The 19,160-nt window shown below is 36.5% G+C and overlaps 1 protein-coding gene across 1 annotated transcript in view; it reads right to left on the bottom strand.

Annotated features, from left to right (window-relative positions):
* Nucleotides 1-4,345: 4,345 nt before the first annotated feature.
* Nucleotides 4,346-19,160, bottom strand: part of CLEC16A (C-type lectin domain family 16 member A) — a 79,056-nt gene continuing 64,241 nt past the window's right edge. The window contains 1 exon segment of the mRNA XM_019472675.1: nt 4,346-10,396. Within this exon segment, the coding sequence (XP_019328220.1) occupies nt 10,056-10,396 (341 nt within the window). The 3' untranslated portion in view covers nt 4,346-10,055.

Genomic DNA, 19,160 nt, shown 5'->3' on the forward strand with positions numbered 1-19,160 from the left:
CAGTTCACAGGTGACAGCCAGGAGTAAGTCTGATTGTTATTGCATAGTCTACTGGCTTCTTTACCGCTTTTGTTTAAGAGAGGACAGATGCAAGCAGTTTTCCCTCAATGTTAGAGGCTGGACAGAGTGTTTTCACTGTTATTCAGGGCAGGAGAAATGTACACACGCATATTATCATTACAACCAGGTTCTCCTAGGAAGAGAGAGACTACTTGTGTCCTTTGTAGGCCCTGCCTCCCTCTGATGACTTGAAATTCTTTTCAAAAACTCCTTTTTCTATTTCTGGTAGCTCTAGCTGTTGAGGGAAAGCAAGCTCTGACTATCTCTGTAGTGGAGATATAGTCTGATTAACTGCCTCCTTGACTCACTTGTCCATCAACGTACAATTTCAAACAGCAGCTGGAAATGAAGAGCAAGTTAGCATAACTGTGTAATCAACTTTTCCATAACCCCTAGTTTGGTAACTACCACCAGATCAACATGACACTTCCCAGCCCTTTAGTAATAGAGTGAAGTTGATACATTTGACCTATTACTGCAACAACTACAGCTTTCCAAAAAGAGCTTGTGGGGACGCTGATGCTGGTACATACACTGAGGTAGCTCAGTTTTCAGTTAACTTCTTAGTTTTGTGCAGACTTTTGTTCTATTGTTTCAACTTCATGTAGAAGTCTCACAAAGTAAGTCATGTTTACAGCCCATTTGAGTCGTTGACAAGAGCAATGTTGTTGAAGTAACCCATTTGAGTCGTTGACAAGAGCAATGTTGTTGAAGTAACCCATTTGAGTCGTTGACAAGAGCAATGTTGTTGAAGTAAAGAGCCAAATGTTTCCTGGGAATAAATGACCCATTTTGGAAGAGCAGCAGAGCTAGGAAGCCTCAGGAAACATTCTATTATTAACAACTGTACTAAAATAAACCTCCTCTCCACATTTTGTAACAATTGTTTTAATAAGTTTTCTGGCAAGATGCTAGAATAAATTATCATTCTTTGCTCCTGTGCCAATCACATTAACTCCTGCAACCAGCGTAGCTCAGACAATTGGGTCACTACAACTGTTCATAGCACTCAATTAATCTACACAAGTTTTAAGTGTACCTTGTAGTTTCAGACATTTTTCTAAGCTTCTCAGAAACCTAAATCTGCTTCAAATAAATGATCCAAAAAAATGAAGACAAATTTACACAAAGATGTCTTCATCCAGTTAACTTAAAGTCAAAATTTATTTCTGCAGTAAAACAACAGCTTGTTTTCCCATCTTGTGTCACAATGTTTATTGCATACTAAAGCTGAGAAAAATGATGTGTAACTAGGAAACAGAGCCTGAGTATTCATCTGTCCTTATCGGTCATCCAAACAGGCCAAAAAAAAAAATTAAACTGTGGCCTATGTGAAAAATAAACCTTTATTTGGGGGCAAGACAGTGAGGATTGAATGATGAGATCAGTATTTTCCATTCAACAAGCACATTTCCCAACTTTGTAGAATGAGTCTCTGAGGACAGGCAAAAGCTTTCAACGTTTTTCAAAAAATCTCATAATCTAAGCCTCAATAATAAGGCACTTGATAATCTAAAAATTTCACCTCTTAAAATCCATTTTAGAGAACCTGCATCCAAAAGCAATAATAATTTTAAGACCTAGACGTGTGCAGATAAGCTGTTGGTAGAATCCTTGAGCTAAATACAGACACACATCTGACCATCATCCAACCAGACTGAGTTACTCCCCATCAGCTCAACTGCCTTAACTGTGTGTTAAGACTTGCCTTAAACCTTTCTTCTAATTTTGACAGTGGAGAGTTGCAACACCAGCATTGCAACTCTCACCACCTCTCCTTATTTGAGAGATAAAAGTTAACAGCTTAAAATTCAATGGAATTTTCAGGGAATACACTCACATAAACAGTGAGCTTGCATTCCCAGTTGCATGCATCACATATTAAAAAAAGATCACCAGAAAGTGCCAATACAGCTTTTGTCTTCACACAAGCTCTAACATGGCAGCATAAAAATGCAGTTAGGGATGTAATTTCTTCCCCCCTACCAAACAACTGCATCCATGCAATCCCAGTGAGCTCTTGCCTTGATACAGAAAGAAACCAAGCAGTTTAGGTGTCAAAGAATAAAGATACCAATCTCCAAACACTGCATCTTTACTTAAACAAGAGTTACTTTGATAGACATAGTCACACAGTTTCACTTTCTTATTTATATAACTATGCTGCAATTAATTATCTTAATGATAAAGATATGGATTTACCTATTAAAGGACTGTTCAAGTGGCTGCACTTATATATTCACGGGGACTAAGAGTGGACTAATACAGCATTGCATTTCTGTCAAGTTCATTGTCATCTCAGTCAAAATGAGAAGAGGGCTTGAGGCTGTGCTTTCATTCCGTCTCTGACCATTAGTAACTCAGGGCAAGATGCTGAACCTGACTTGATGTCCAAGTCTATAAAGATCTTGTACAGAAACAGAGGAAAAGTGACAAGGCAAAAGGCTGCAAAACTTCTGAGGCATCAGAAGGATACAGGAACCACAAAACAGTTTCAAACAGAAGGGAACTTCCTGGCCATGAATTATAAAATTGGTATCCTTAAAGTATTATTGGCATGATGTAGAAAGTCCAACTGCCAGGAACAGATTTAAGCTCATTTTCCCCAATACACCATGTTTTAATATTTACATCTTATAGTAAATCAGTGTTGTCTCCTACCTATGATACCTAGCTTGCTTATTTCACAGTAGAATGCGATTTTATTTCTTCCTAAGAAAGCTTCTGGAGCAATGCCTAGTTTGAGAAATAACATTTCACAAGGAGTGTATATTGACTGTAATTAATTCCTATAGATGGAGAGGCTAATTAACAAGAATCCAACTAATAACTCGGTTGGATTTAATCCATATACTGAACTGGCAACATGCACCAGAGAAAGAGGCAGAGGGTGCAAGGATATATTTGGGGAAGAAATCACACATGACAGGCACTTTCAAAGTGGTTCACAGACATTTTAAATGTTGCCCAGCCATTCTTAACCCTTGGTCTCATCTACTTTCTATCACCTCTGCAGGCTTCTTTTCTGCTCTCTCTCTCATGCTCTTTCCTGCATACACAATGCAAAAATACCTTGGCTATTTCAGTTTTCAGCTTAAAGATTAAAATGCCTGACATTCCCATATACACACTATTCTTCTTAACAAAAGCAAGCTTCTGCAAATTTTGCATTTCACTGTTACTGAGTGTCCTTGTGCATCAAATCCAGCAATAGAACATGAAAAGGAAGTTTTCTTAGTAACACCATTTTTATTGCCAAGTTTCATTTACAAGGAAAGGTCTGTTGTTCATTCTCATCCAGGTTTTCAATAGCCATGACACATGATTAATACCAGCAAATACAGACTGTGCTATAGAAATCTGGATTTCAGAAACATACACCAATATTTTCTAATTTCACTCCCTTCCCAGACACTTATTTACATTTTTCTTTAAATTAACATATGATATTGTCACATTTACTCCAAATGTCTAACATAACTTACATTAAATAATTAATACTTATTGCCTGAAAAGACAATTCTGAAAGACATTATTTACATTTTTTTCTTTAATAACATATGATATTGTCACATTTACTCCAAATGTCTAACATAACTTACATTAAATAATTATAACTTATTGCCTGAAAAGACAATTCTGAAAGACATTTCATGTAGTGTTTAAATCCCAGGTACATTCATTCTTCTAGAAAAATACATTTCCCCCTCTTTGCACTTCAAACACTCAAACTTAGAAAACAGCTCAAAATGAAGTAAAAAGTTTGCAACAAAAATATCAACACACCTATTCACAAGTGGAGATGCTTAAAGTTATCCCCTAAGTTTAAAACGCTTCCAGCAGGTCCCCTAGAGTTGTAACAATGTATTATTTAGTGCTATCGCTGGCAAAACAAAGCTCCTAGAAATTCTAATAGTCTGTAAATTCACACACTTGAATCTATTCTCAATCCTTTTCAAAATTATCTTCATGTTCATTGTAATATTTCTGCCACAGTTAGTCCTTAAATACACCCAAATACAAAACCTCAGACCTTCTCACCTCCTCATACATACTTCAGTTATCAGATTGCAGTTACTATGTCTTAAACTTACTTTAGTATGAGTACCCATAACCAAAAGTAATGAGAACAAGATGAAAACAAATCTCATGTATATTAAGATTACGATCTTAAAAGAATCCTGGGAACACTATATACTAGTCTGAACCTTATTTAACTCTAACTTTTGTCATCAACAAGTATTCTTAGTCATTACCTGCTTTAAGCCCTTTTAAGTTATTTTTATAAATAAATGCACTCCACACATTTATTCTAACAAGACAGTCATAACAATGACTCAAGTATTTCCTTTTCATATTAAGAAAAAATGAATTCAAGTCAGCAAAACAATAAAACAGATACCGCTACAGTGCACTTTTATTAGACAAGCAAAATTTAGCTTTACATTTATAATACATTAATAAACATTAATAAACATAAAGTACATATTTTATAACACCTTGCAAAACAAAAAATCTGAGCAATGCGCAAATCTAAAAATTTTGGGAGATCAAAATAGGGAAAATTCTGTACAAATGTAATATAAAAATATGTTTCCATATGAAAGAACCTTCTGTTTGAGACTCAGTCCAGAACTGCATCCCCCATGTCTTTATTGCTGCTCAAAAAATGCTGAGCAGCAGGAAAAAAACCCAAGCACTTCCGCCCTCCCATCCCCTAAAAACATCCCACCCTAGCAAGCCCTGCTTGGATCACCATCTGCTTTTCAGAAGCCAATAGGAGACAGTAAGAGTTATTATTAGGAGACAGTACGAGTCATTTTATTTGTTTCTAATTCATGCTGCAAATGTTGGGAAAGGTCAGAGCAACAGAGCAGGCAAGTACAGGAGAACCACTTCAAAGACTTCTAGATAATAAAAGTGCAGTGCCCAGGTTAGTGATATCCCAGGGTAGGCCAGTGATGGTTAAACAGTGACATACCAAAAAACTCTTTCAAGAAGAGTGACAGTAACAGTTAGGAAGAGAATTTCCAACATATATTTAGATGCCTAGCAGTAGGTTGCCTGAAAATAAGTAGGAGACTCATCAAGGAGACTCATTATCTTTGAGGCAAAATGCCTAGATCTCACTGATGCCCCCATCTGATGTCTCTTCGCAAATCTTTGATTCAACTATAGGATTAAAACAGTTTCCTAGACGACAGCTGCCTGTGCAATGTTCTTTTAAAAGCAACTCCCCATTTAACTTTAGCTGGTTAGCGAAGACAACATCAGAATGCTTAGCATGGTGGGTTTGTGGGGTTTTTTTGTTTGTTGTTGTTTTTTTTTTTTTTTTTTTTAAGAGTACTACATGCAGATTAGTGAAACTATTCATTAGGCTGTTCTGTAGTTATTTACCTATAACATGTGCAGCAAAAAGAGTGACTGATTACACTACAGCACTGACAGCACCATGTGATTAAAGTGTTTACTTTTATGAAGTGGCTTCATACTTATACATACAGTTTGACCTGCTTGTCTGATAGCTTACATATGTCTTCAAGCATACAGTTTTAAGTTTAATTTACTACTAGTAAAATGACACCCAATTGCAGGGCAATTATTGAATTCCTAGATTGCTTAAAGTAATCATCCCAGGCCACTTGCAGTAAGTGTGGAAATTATAGTCACTCATGTCTTACTGCTTAATTAGAAAAACAAATCACAGTAATATCAATCCTAAAGATTGCTGATTTTGCTATAAACAAACTATTTTAACCATCAGTTTTAAAATTCTACACACAAGAATACTTCATATCCACAAAGGAACATTATTTCCCCCTGTATTCTGTCTCTATTGGGCAAAGGGTTCATATGAACCACTGGACATTGACAAATTCTGAATACTGATCTAGATTTGAGTCTTAAATTCTGGATATGGAAGAAGAGTTTTTGAATGTCACATACCTGTCCGTTAGCAACAATATTGCAAAAGAATAAATGAATTCTGGAAGGTATTCCCAATTTTTCCTCACCAAGTGACTTCAAGGAAAATTCCAACTGTGTTGTAAAGCGAAGAACGTTGAGCTTCTTAACAGGTGTAATTTTATATCTTTTGCTTTTAAGCTCAGCTTAATTTAAGGAAAAGAAGTCAGAATTTTAGTTTATCATGAATTAGCAGCGGAAAACACAAGTGAGCTCAGTCCTTATGTTGTATATAATTCATGACTTCACACACAAAATACAGCTTTTAGTATTAATATATGTGACCACATTTCTAATGAATTTGGTTTAATCCACACAGCTTGTAAAATGAAGTGCAGAAAGCTTAACCTTTGGCTTCTTTCTATATCAAAGAATTTCTGCAAAACAATTATTTTTTTGCACACAAGTTTTACACTGCAAGCAAAGCATTATTTCCATGGTGAAGCAGACATTAGAATTGGGCACTAGTGTTTCCTCCCTTCCCTTCCCTTCTTTACCAAATTACCAAGTGTACGCCACCATTACTCTCTTCACAAATGAAAAGCTCAAGTCTTGTTCATTGTTGTACACTGGATGACAGAAAAGCAAAGGGGACCAGCAAGAGGCAGCGAGACCTAACAGTGAAGGCAACACAGTTCTGTTAAACAAGTAATATCTTGGTAAAATTTGATAAAATGAGACACATAGACCATAAAATAGCAAAGTAACATTCAGTATGCCTTGGCTTCTTTGGCTTCTCTTCTCCAAAGGAAGAGCATAATACAACTGTTTCATGTTAACAGAATATGGCTGAAGATAGGCATGGCCTCTACAAACAAACACTGAGAATTTAGCATCTCTCTAAAATTTTGGCATTTGCTCTGGAACATTGCTATATTTATTTTAGAGTGACTCTACCTCCCTCTACAGTATTACACTGAAATAGTGAGCTTTTTGAATGGTCAGTTGTTTAGCTGTTGCTCTCATTTGCAACTTGGTATTTGGATTTGGTTAAAAAGAGTGATGTTACACTGACTCAAATCAACTTTTGTTTAGAAAAAAATTACATTTGTGGCTGATGTGCTAATGCTTTCTTGGTTGAGTTTCCTTTTTACACTGAAAGGGGGAATAAGGAAGCAGCCCTTGAGTTTTTCTGATAAGGGAGATATAGACACGATACTCTTCAAGGAACTGGAGATGACTAACACCGTACTTGCAGAAACAAAAGATGGCTAATGACAGATTATTTCAGCATCTCCAGAGCTTTTACATTCTGAAGTCTCCTAATGCAGCATGAAGCACAGTCAAATTGTATACACATATACCTTAATATTAGAAGCAAACAAGTAAAAAAATCAATTGCTTCTGTGGCATAATCATTCAGAGATTTAGCTTGGTCTGTACCAGTCGTAGCATTTATGTAACAACACGACATTGGTAGAGCTGGTGCAGTCAGAGCTTTCCTAGTGTAATTCCATCTTTGCAGAGAGCTTTTGATAGAACTGCTAAAAGATATCCCACCTTACTACCCCTTGACCAGCAAGGCCCTGCCAGCAGCAGCCTAGATAGTAGACCTAGCCTTCTATTTTCCTAATAATAGTATCTATCTCAGTCATTTCCTGTGAAGCTCTCAGTAGACAACTGGTCATGTGATATAAAAGCCACTCAAAGGCAATGAAAAGCACAAAGTCAGCTTTCTTTCCCTTTGTCCCATTTCTCCTGCAGTACGGCTCACGGGTGAGATTATGCATACCCATTAAAAAGACTCCTTGTGCATGGTCCTAATCTTGCTAGAACTGAATTTGAAATTAGATAAAGAAAGATCAAGGTTTTCCTGTCTAAAATTAATTCTATTTAAGAGAACTCAGCCTGCACAGTGGCATTTTGTGTAATCTAGGTCAAGAGTTAAGGTTAACAACTAACATAAAATGCTTTCAAATTAAGTAAGGCATCATTTTTTATAATGATCTTCAGAATATTACTGGGGCTACAGTGTAATGCTGCAACATACTAGAGGAAGTCTAGACTGCAATCAGTTCAGCTAATAAAAATTTATGTGCTCCTTGTGCCCAAATTGCTGCTGATGTCTTAGGCTTGTTCAGGTACATGTACATTAGCTGCAACAGTGACTGCAGTGTAAACTCACCCTAAGCATATGACCAAAAAAAAAAAAAAAAAAAAGGTAGGCTCTTACTCCAGCAATGCCAAATTCTCATCCCGTATGTGGGATGTGCCCCTCGGCACATCCATAGCAGTGCCAAGGACACCTAACTCTCAGAATTCATTTAGAGTTTGGGCTACTCTGGAATGGTCAGAATATTGGTTAATTCAATTTGAGACAAAGTAGAAGTCACAGAAAACTAGAAATCAACAAAACTGCATGTAAAAGCTAATAAGGGAAGAAAAAAAATTGCTGGCATTCAATAGCAGACATCTTATATACACATTTTACAAAGATTAAGTTATTACGTGAAGGAAGAAATGGAAAAAGCAAGCAGAGTTATACTTGTGGATTAGTCAATCTCATATATAAATATAATATTTAAAATCACTTCAAGGATTGCATCTGACAGCCAGGAAGAGGTACAATAAGAGACTGGGAAGTAGGTAAAAACTTTTCAGATTCACCTACTTGATATGAAAACAATGTTAGTAGAGACAGAGTGAGGAAACAGATTGCACTGATGACTGAAATCACAATACCAAGTTAAGTAAATACTAGTCTTCAATCTTTTGAGAGCCAGAAAGCACTCAATGTTATGAGCAGACCAATAATGACAATCTGCTCATTTTACTATTAATTTAAATTAACACACATGGAAATTGATGAGAAATCTTAAAATTCCATTCATGTTAAATCACGTATCAAATCAGCAAAGAACATTCCGAACTTTAATCAACACTTTTCCACTACTTTCTGTCAACTTGGTATCAGGATCTAGGAAGCAAAGTAAGGCAAGCATAAACTCAGAATCACTTTTATGTAGCAATGTTGTTTAACTGTGATACTATCCCAGATAGGAAAAAAACCCCACACGATACCTTTCCTTTTGAGTTTCAGACTTGCAAAGGAATTATCAGTTAGGTGTGGTGACCTTCTTCCTACATGAAGATGAAAAATTTAAAAAAACCTCTTTAGAGTAAAACTGCTTCTGCCTGCTTCTAGAAGTTGTCCTTCAGTAGAAAGGGCATCATTATTCCTCAGAGGTGTAGCAATTTGACTGTCAGAAGCAAACAAACAAGCTATAACAATCTCTTAAAATTTCACATTCCTCTGTAGCTGGTTAAGCAGAGACTAAAGTAGTCTCAAAAATCCCTTATGTTAATTTGAATAAGCATTTGTCATTATATTTCAGGCTTTTACGTTTTAAAAAATTGTTTGATATATATCTTGCTTTGAATCAAACCTTGAAATAAATATTACACGTGGAAAACACAATATTGAAGTCTGGAGTCCTGTGAAGACAACACTGAAAGTGGCCAAGCCTGCCGGTATCATGCAGAACTCCAAAAGATGAATTAGATCAGGATTAAAAAAAAACCAAAAAAACCAAAACAACAACAAACTGAAAACCACACCATATCTCAAATGGAAATGTTATCTCTGTACTACAATATATATTTTTTCTTGTCAATAGTACGTCTCCAGTTTCAGAGAAGTAATGATACAATATCCTGAAGCCCGGTATCCAAAAATTTCTTCACTTTGCCATAATACTGTAGACCTTTTACAATTAACGTAGTTCCTGCAGCTGGAACTCTGTAATAGAAAGAAAGTAGGTGCTCTGAAATACTTTCATGTTCTTGTATAACAGAAATTGGTAGGAAACAACCAGTCCAGATTCAAAAGTTTTTTTTTTTCTTCTCCAGTTTAAATATGCTGAGCATCTGATGTTTACTCTAAAAGCTGCCCACATTCTCTTTCATCAGTGGGCCTCTTCTTGCGGACCAGATGGCCTCAGGCTTCAAGAAATATCTGCACTCCCAAAGAAAAAACAACGAAGAATTTGGTTGCATTTGCTTCACTGTTTATCACAGTCTGCAGGTGGGCTTTAGTCAGAACGCTCTTCCTCTACCTCTTTTACCTTGCAAACTTCAACTTCAGATTGCAAGGAGGACTGAGGAATGCAGCTGAATGTTCGAATGCTGTGTGGATCAACTGGTGGCACCAGTGTAAGCGACTCTACACTTAGTGCATCCGTATTGTCATCTGTTATTAATGATATTGTGGGCTGCTGTGCAGGAATCAGGCTAGGAGACAGGTTTGCTGTTTCTATGTCACTGTTTTTTACAGTATTCTTGCTAGACTTTGAGACAGCTGAAAGAGTTTCATCAGTCAACATCGTCTGACCAGAAATGGTCATCTGAGGCTGCTCTGGAGCTGAAGTGTCATCTAATAAAAGAAAACACCAAGAAACAATGAATATTCAACTTAGTATGTACATTAAGCCTAACAGTATACTATTATTTATGAATATTTAAGAATAATTGCATGGAAAATGCAGTTCTGTGAAGCACTATGCTTACACATTCACTTTTTAGTAATTAGAAATAAAACAAAATATTATGAAGGCATAACATAAAATGCCAGCAGGAATATGTTCAAATTAGGAACCAGAAAATTTTACACATTTAGTATCAGAATATGCAGCAATATCAGAAATATTCCTAGAGCGAGGAAATTGAGGGGAAGAATAAGAAAGCCTCTCCGGTTATTTAGTATAGACTAAAATGAATAGCCACCCCATACCAGGAAGCTCTTGAGAAATGTAAAAAATAAAAACCCCTGAACAACTAGTTTTCCCAAGAGGTGGCTTGTTTCCTACAAAAATTTGGAAGTCATTCTCTCATTTCATTTTCCAGATTCACATTTAAGTGACACCTTGACTACAGAAAGCAGAACTATGGAAGAACAGGAAGGAGAATAATGTGCTTACTGTAACCAAAAGGTGTGCAAAATAGGCCTGTAGCGAGGAAAGAGGGGAAGAAAAAGAAAGCCTCTCCGGTTATTTAGTATAGACTAAAATGAATAGCCACCCCATACCAGGAAGCTCTTGAGAAATGTAAAAAATAAAAACCCCTGAACAACTAGTTTTCCCAAGAGGTGGCTTGTTTCCTACAAAAATTTGGAAGTCATTCTCTCATTTCATTTTCCAGATTCACATTTAAGTGACACCTTGACTACAGAAAGCAGAACTATGGAAGAACAGGAAGGAGAATAATGTGCTTACTGTAACCAAAAGGTGTGCAAAATAGGCCTGTTTTTATACAGACTTGTGTTATATGATTTTTTTTGTGCTCCTAAGCATGGAGCATACAACACAGATAAAATTAGGAATAAGCATTACACACCACAGAAAACTGATACACTACTCCACCTTCCCACACAATAAAACACATTAACACCTATTTGTACTGTCCTTTTCCCCCTTAAAATCCTAGCTAACTATCAAGTAAACTGCTCATTTGGCTCAGATTGATAGTGAATGGAGGGGATGAGGCGATATAGCCTTATATGAGCAAGTATGCCCAGAAAAGTCAGTTTTTTTTTCTTTTCAGACTAGAGTAATAGATGCCATGAAAGTAACAGGTATCCAGCTTCAAGACAGACCATTTTTAGAGCTCTTGCAAGAAACAGCATGTGTTCAAGTGTACAGGCATCTGCAGAAAAGTCTACAAGGCAATGTAGTGAATACAGAAGCTAAGAATTAGGTTCTTTTTTTAATACACAGTGACCTGAAAAATATTTCCATTTCAATATGATTCCAATTAATCCTGTAAGAGAACAGAAAGCATGAACATAAGGCAAAAAAAAAAGAAAAACAAAGCTGAGAATGGAATGGATATCAGTAAGGTATCAGTGGGATAACAGTAAGATTATTGGTTTTTTTTACCTTTCTGGTAAGATAACCCCAGTGTATTCCCACTTCAGAAAACCACTCAATTTTACTTTTTGCTGAATCGGTGGCTAAAGCTTCTCGCTTTAGTAAAAACAAAATTTATAGATTGTAAAAAAAGTCTCCTTTTAAATAAAAAGGACATCACTGGTTATTTTTGAAAAACAAGGACAGATCCAAAGTAACTCTGCAGATTCTTCTTTTTAGCTGTTAAGAAGCTTTAGTGAGAATGTAGTGATTGATAACAGAGGAAGTGACGCAAGACTTGCATGGAAAATGAACTGCTGAAAACACTGAAATAAAGCCTCATTTCTCTGAATTCCAAGATAAAAACTAACATTTAAGTATGCACAAAACAGTGAATCTCTTTGCAGTGATTTTACTTTCTGAATTTATAAAATCTTAAAAGAATATAAAATGTTCTTTGCCAAGATTATTTTTTAATCTTAATTATAGTACGAATATTCACCAAAATTCAGGATTCAGAAGCCTGAGACATTCTGGTAAATAAAGTATTGTCAATCAATGGCATTCTGCACAGGAATGTTATATATGGCACATTTCTGGTGCAGTTCTGCTATTTCACTTCTGATTCTGCAGTTCATTTCTTAAATCATTCCTCCCCCTCTCCCAACAAAATATTAATATATTTTCTCAATATTTTCATTTACTGAAATCATGACAGACATACATATTCTTTTGTTATGCTGTATTGTCCCCAAATCCTTCCACATAGGATCTAAATTAATGCTAAACTGACTCCCTTCTTAATGCCACAAAGAAAAAGAAAGTATTTGAAAAAAGTCTCCATTAAAAAAAAAAGAGTATCTGGAGTCAACAAGTTCAAATTTTCTATCCAAAAGTCTGAAAAAATTCAGAAAAAAGATAAAAACATCAAAAAATGTAAGCAGAACATACTCTGTCCAGTATTTTAGCTGCAGTATTTATAGGGAATACAAAATTAGAGCTCTTCTATGCTTCCCTCCTGCTTTTATTTACTATTGATAGAACTAAGTCTCTCTCCTCTACTTTAAATATTTTATTAGTTACTGTCAGAGCTTCATTTCTGTTACTCTGTTACTGTATTTAAGGGTAGCAGTGACAGATTTCTGTAACCCAGCCTGGCATTACTGCCAAAATGGTAAGGTATTTGCAAATTGCCACTCATCCCTGCAGGGGCTGAAAGCAAATAACAGTACACAAAGGGGTGGGGGAGGGAGAATTTTTAATATTGTCTAGAAAAAGTCAATAGCTCTCACTACTATTTTGCAATATTTTATCCCTTCTGGACTAATACTTAACTAAAAATCTTACTCTTCAGTCACAGCTATAAACTACGGCTGTGAGAGCGGTACTTACACCTTTGTGACCAAGCTCTCAAATCCATAGGCTACTTGAGGTGTATACTTAGTGTGAAGCTGCAACTGTAAGCTTGTGCTAGGTTAAGTTTTTAAGCATGATCATCTCCCATATCTTTTGGATACAAGGATAGAGGAAAACAATCCTAGACTACAGATGAAGGAAACTAAATAGAAAATAGAATACAGAGATCCAGCATCTTGGAATAAAAATTTGGTATATAAGAGGCATTAGAATGATAAATTAGACCACCCTCTTGATGTAAAAAGTTTTCACATATAACATCTCCCAGTTAGCTGAATACATGGCTTCAGGACAATAATTACTAATGAGAAAATCTTTGAGGCTCAAAATTTCAAAGTCTTTTGAAGTCATACTCAATTCAGAGAAGGATCCAAGTAGATAAATAGATATTTATGTGTGATCTGAATTCTTAAAGTCTCTGAAACTGGAATAACAATTGGCAAAAAGATGCACCCTAGCTGAAAAAAAAAAAGGTCAAGAAGGGATTATTACAAGAATGTCTGTCTCTCAAATCCAGATAGGTACCAAGCTCTTGATTCAAAAGAGTTTCAAGGCACCCAGCATGTTTAGAGATTAAGTTCTCTACCCGTTATCTGAAGCTTCTGTCTATATTGCACATAAAAATACTAACTGGCTTTCAAAAAAACCCAAACTCCTAAAACTTGGTTCCAGTTTGACTTTTGGATAGAAAGAGCAAAAATAATTTTTACCTGAATAAAATAACCAGTCACTAAGATATGCTCTACTCTTAAATATCCAAAAGTTATCATCTAATATGGGGAAAACCGCATTTCTATTTACCTCTCCCCAGTCCCCATGTATTTAAGCAAGAGTGTTCTGGCAAAAAATGTAAGCCAGGTCTGCAACAAAACCAAGGAGAATGAAGTCAATTTCTTAAAACAGTTGTGATGTTAACATTTAGTTCTAACAAACACCCCCCACATACTCCCAAATTTAAGTACCAAACAAGGTTTGAAAACAAGGTGTCATTTTGCAAGTTTCTGGGTATTACTAGCTCTCTCTCTGGTTGCAGTGGCTTCGGCAACTTTAGATGTTTTTCAGCACTTCTATAATGCTACCAAGATTATCATTACAGCAAAAAAAAATCCAAACTAAATCACTCAACTTCTGTTATGTTAACTTATGTTAAGGATGGTCATTAGTGAAAGAAGATAGAAAAGAACAGGAAAAGGAAAGAATGAATATCATCTACAGAGAAGTGTCCTAAGCTGTACAGCAACATACTATGAAAGAATAACAAAAATATAACAGGACATTAAGTGAAAAGATGCAAAGTAAATATATAAAGATGAAAAAGGTGTTTATATAATATTAACAGAGTAAAATACCTTCATGCCATGATAGTAAAAAAAATAAATTAATCAAATACCAGTTAAAACAGGTTGTATAAATAAGAAGGTAGTCTGAAGCGTATTTCCACCTTTTTTGCATCTGCTTCCCCTCACCTCCTCAGGCAATTAAACAGTCCATAAAGCCATCTGCCTGAGTTTGATGATCACAGAAATATTAAGCTTGTGCCACCACAGTCCAAGGACAGTCTTATGCTGAATGCTTGTCCATTTTACCCGAGTTAAATAGATTTCTTGCCGCTAGCCAAGTACCCGCATTACTGTCCATTCAGGAGCCTGTGCTTACTAAATTCCACTACAGCCATGGCTGCCCCTGTGCAAATGAAGACATAGCTGCTTTGAAGCTGGAGGCTTGATAGCAGAATTTCCATCTTTAGCAAGAGAGCCAAGAAACATGGGAGAAACTGCAGATAAGGCTTTCAGAAACGGCTGATTATTGCTTTACAATTCTCCCCAAAAAAACAGTAGACAAATATTTATGATGCTTTCTTCAGTTTCCTACCTCATTGCTGTCAGCATGGAAACCAAATATGTTCTATTAACTGTTATGGGCTTTTGAAAGCTTATGGAGGAACCTGCCTGAATTGATATTGCGCGAGTTTCTGTTGCAGCTGCTGCTTGAAGACCTAAACCCAGTGTCCACCGTGACTGTCAGCCTCCGACAGACTAAACACCCGCCGACGTCCTTTCCTGCCAGACCTTACTAGAGGAAAACAGCGATATATCATATGAAGGCTTTAACAATGAAACAAGGAAGGGAAACTGGAATGAAGACAAAGGATAAATGTTAGAGTAGCAACAAGAATAAGTGACAAGGACACATCCATAACTGCTGGTACCTTGAATACAATTTGACACCACACCAAGAGTCTTATAAGTTTGGCAAATACTTCTGAAGCTGGAAGTATTCATTCTTTAGAAATAAGCGAGTTTAACTGAATTTAATTTTTTGCTTACCTATCTTGTTCATAATACATTTTGGGCTACATCTGGCAATACCAACAGCACTTACACTGAAGAGGGACTGGCAGGCATTTATTTGCATTACAATCTACTGACATGATTTAGAAATCTTGAGAGAAGCTATTTATCACAAATTCTGCTGACATAGAATTATTCTGATTTCCACTGGCCATAAATTATGAGAGGTGCACTACCGTGCAGGTGACAATACTTCAAACCATTCAGCCCTACTATTCTGCGACATGAAACTGAAGTATTAGATTTGGTTTATAATAAAGCCAGAGTGTTTTAAAAGATAGCAGCAGTTCAGATGATGATGCTTGGTGCATAGAAAGTTTCTAGAAAAGACACTTTCTAGAAACAAAAGTACTTCCTCACCTAGTTGGAAAATTAGTAGCATCATAGAACAAAAGAGATCAAACCACATTTACATTACTGATTATAGAGGGAAGAGACAGGGGTGGTTTCAGTAAGATGGCAGGTACTGTTCTTACAGGCTCTCCATGCTTGATTTGTCATCCTCTCCTTGGAATAGATAAATTTTATTTTACAGACTGGAATACAATACATTCTCTGCAACAAGGGACAGCTCTTTGTACTTATTTTAGACCTTTTACCATCAATATCTGCCAGAAGTATGAAATACAGCACAACTGGCATAGAAGATCAATGCCTTCTGAAGTCCTCAATATCCACTGCTCCAATGTAAACATTTTCTTATGTATTGAAGCCAATTGCATTTTAAAGCTTAAGGCAACTTAAAAAGTGATAAAATACATAAATGACATTACACATACATAATTCTGGAAGACTGCTAACTTACAGTAAGAGAGCTTCTTTATCTTAATTCTTGGTATATATAAAAATAAGCACTTTAAAGAAGCGCACGGTTCCAGCAACTGTAGCCAAGAAGAGACTGTATTTCTAAGCTCAGAAGCTTGATGATTAAAATCTGCCTAGCAAGAGAACATTTTTATCTTATGCATAGCAACACTTCAAATGGACATGTTAATTAAAAAAAAAAATCATGTAAATATGAAGAAAAAAACCAACCTGATAGCAGCATTTGCAGAACCCGATACTGCTTTTTCTGTCTTGCTAGGGATTCTGCTTTCTTTAAGGGATGACTTCCGCTTTTTCAATTTTAAGGAATGGAGATCTTGTAAAGGGCTAAGCTTAATTCCCAAATACTGCAAATGGGAGAGCTGCTAGGCTTTAAAATATCTGTGCCATGAAGTATTGTGACAATTATTAGGTAGGATAGCTGATATCAACTCAGGAATCATAAGAGTTTATTTTACTCATGACAAAGCAGTTAATGCAACTATTGTTCTCTTACAATGACTGAAACATGAACAGCAGTCATATGATTTTATGTAAGTTCAGTTAACCCTCCTCCTCATATTAAGACACTGTGATTGTTTGATGCAGGTAGGAGTGATAACAAGTATAGTATTTTTACAAAACACCAAATTAAAATTAATTTTTTTCCTGTGATACATTTTTGAAAGCTCTTTTACTGTTTAACCATTAATATACACTCTATCTTGTAACACTGTTTTCTCTCTACTAACAATTATGCCATTTGTCTTTATTTTGTTCTCATCTATCACGGTTTTATGTAAAAGTCAGTGTGTATATTCCAAACCTCATTTCCTGAAACAACTCTGTGAAGACTACAAGTACCATCTCAAATATATCAAACTCTGAACAGTTTAAATCTGTCAATAGACAGTAGCTTAGGACAATAATCACAAATTTACAGCAGAAACAGCTGTTGTGGTTTAAGATGTTGCTCTTAAGGAAGGTAGTTGAGGTAGTTTCCTTGAAGTCCACATACACATCTCCCCTTTATCTTGTCTGGCCTTCTTGACTGAAGTTCCTAAGCAACCTAGCATGTTCTTCACGGTCAACAACCTGAGTAGTTGCCAGAACAAACAGGGGAGCAGGGAAGGAGGGAGGGACAGAGAGCACGTATGTGTGCTTGTGTGAGTGTGTTTAAAATGGAATGGGAAATGAGAAGGGAGATTCAAATGTGACAGACGGTGGCAGCATTCAGGTGCTACCTTGGGGCATAAAACAGATGTTGTTCACATCATGCAAGCATCCTCTTCTGCTTCACAGCAAAGTAAGGCAGTTTAGTTTCAATTGTCCTCAACAGGTTAAGGGAAAATCACATTGTTTTACATTGAAGTGGGTGAATACCAATAATTGTTTCTGTAACTTAGCTGTTCGTAGGCTTCTGCATGAACAGATGTACACTGCTGAAATAAGCAATAGTGTCTTGACCACTATCTGTGTTATATCAGGTCTTACTGACCACTCAGCTATCTGGACAAACAGATAATCTCTTTCATGGTCATGCTCCCAGCAACAGTTTCCAGTATAGATCACAATTACATACAAATACTATAAAAGGGAGAACATTCATGAGAACATTCATTACAAACTTGCAGTAAACTGGTCAAATCAGTTAATACAGAAACATTGTTCCCAGGAGTAGACAATAGTATTGATCTGCCACTGAAGATTAGCAAAAAGTGTCACCAAAGCTCCCTGGGTTGGAGAAAACCCTCCCCACGCCCCCACCCCCCAAAGACCCAATACCAGGGATTTCAGAATCCTCTCTATATACCAAAGATCTTGAGACACCATCAGCCACTCAGCTATTACTATTTAAAACATTACTTGTTCATTATTGGCTGCAACTACATTAGCAGTTTGGTTCAGACCAATAGAGCAGCTTTGAAGAATTATGCACACTTACTGCTTCAGTCTGATTTTAGGAACAGTTTCTGTGCATTAATGAGATTCTTTCACAAGGAAACCAAACTATAAGATATGCTGCAACTATGCACCAAATACACTTCAAATATTAATAGCAACATACGTCTGAATTAATAATTGGTCCTTCAGACAATCACATACATGGCAGGGATGCTTGGTCCTGAAGGTCAGAGTAAATATGATCCACAGCAAAATCCCTAAGCCACGTGCAGATTAGATGCATGCACCTCAGCACCAACTGTTAATTGTCCTATTGCACCAAATTACCTGCTCATGCACATACAGTCACTGTCTTTGTCTTTATTACTGCTCTCCGAGTAGAGTCAGCACAACAAAAATCCAGGAGTTGAGCTCAAAAGTCATCCCTGCAGCAGGCTAATGCAAGCTGCTGACTTGGGACTGACGTAGCTGATGCAGATTCTCATGTTCCTTTCCACTGACTTTGCTGAAGGTTACTATGCTTATAGTGGTAGGGCACAGAATGGTATCCACACAACTAGACTCACTAAAGCATCTACATGAATGCGCCTAGATCCTGTGCAAAAATCCAAAACCCACCCAAAGATTGTTTTCCTGCATGACACGTGGCACTTTGAACATACTTTATGATTAAGCTACCACGAAGGTCACACTAAGTGTGGACATTTCATGCAACCTAACTGGTATGAAACCAGGCATTTAAAAAAAACCTTTCCTCTGTTTTTTGGTTTGTTTTTGTGGGATTTTTTTTTTTTTGGGGGGGGGGGGGGGGGGGGAG

The sequence above is a fragment of the Aptenodytes forsteri genome, unplaced genomic scaffold (assembly GCF_000699145.1).
Source record: "Aptenodytes forsteri isolate BGI_AS27 unplaced genomic scaffold, ASM69914v1 Scaffold84, whole genome shotgun sequence".
NCBI classification, from domain to species: domain Eukaryota; kingdom Metazoa; phylum Chordata; class Aves; order Sphenisciformes; family Spheniscidae; genus Aptenodytes; species Aptenodytes forsteri.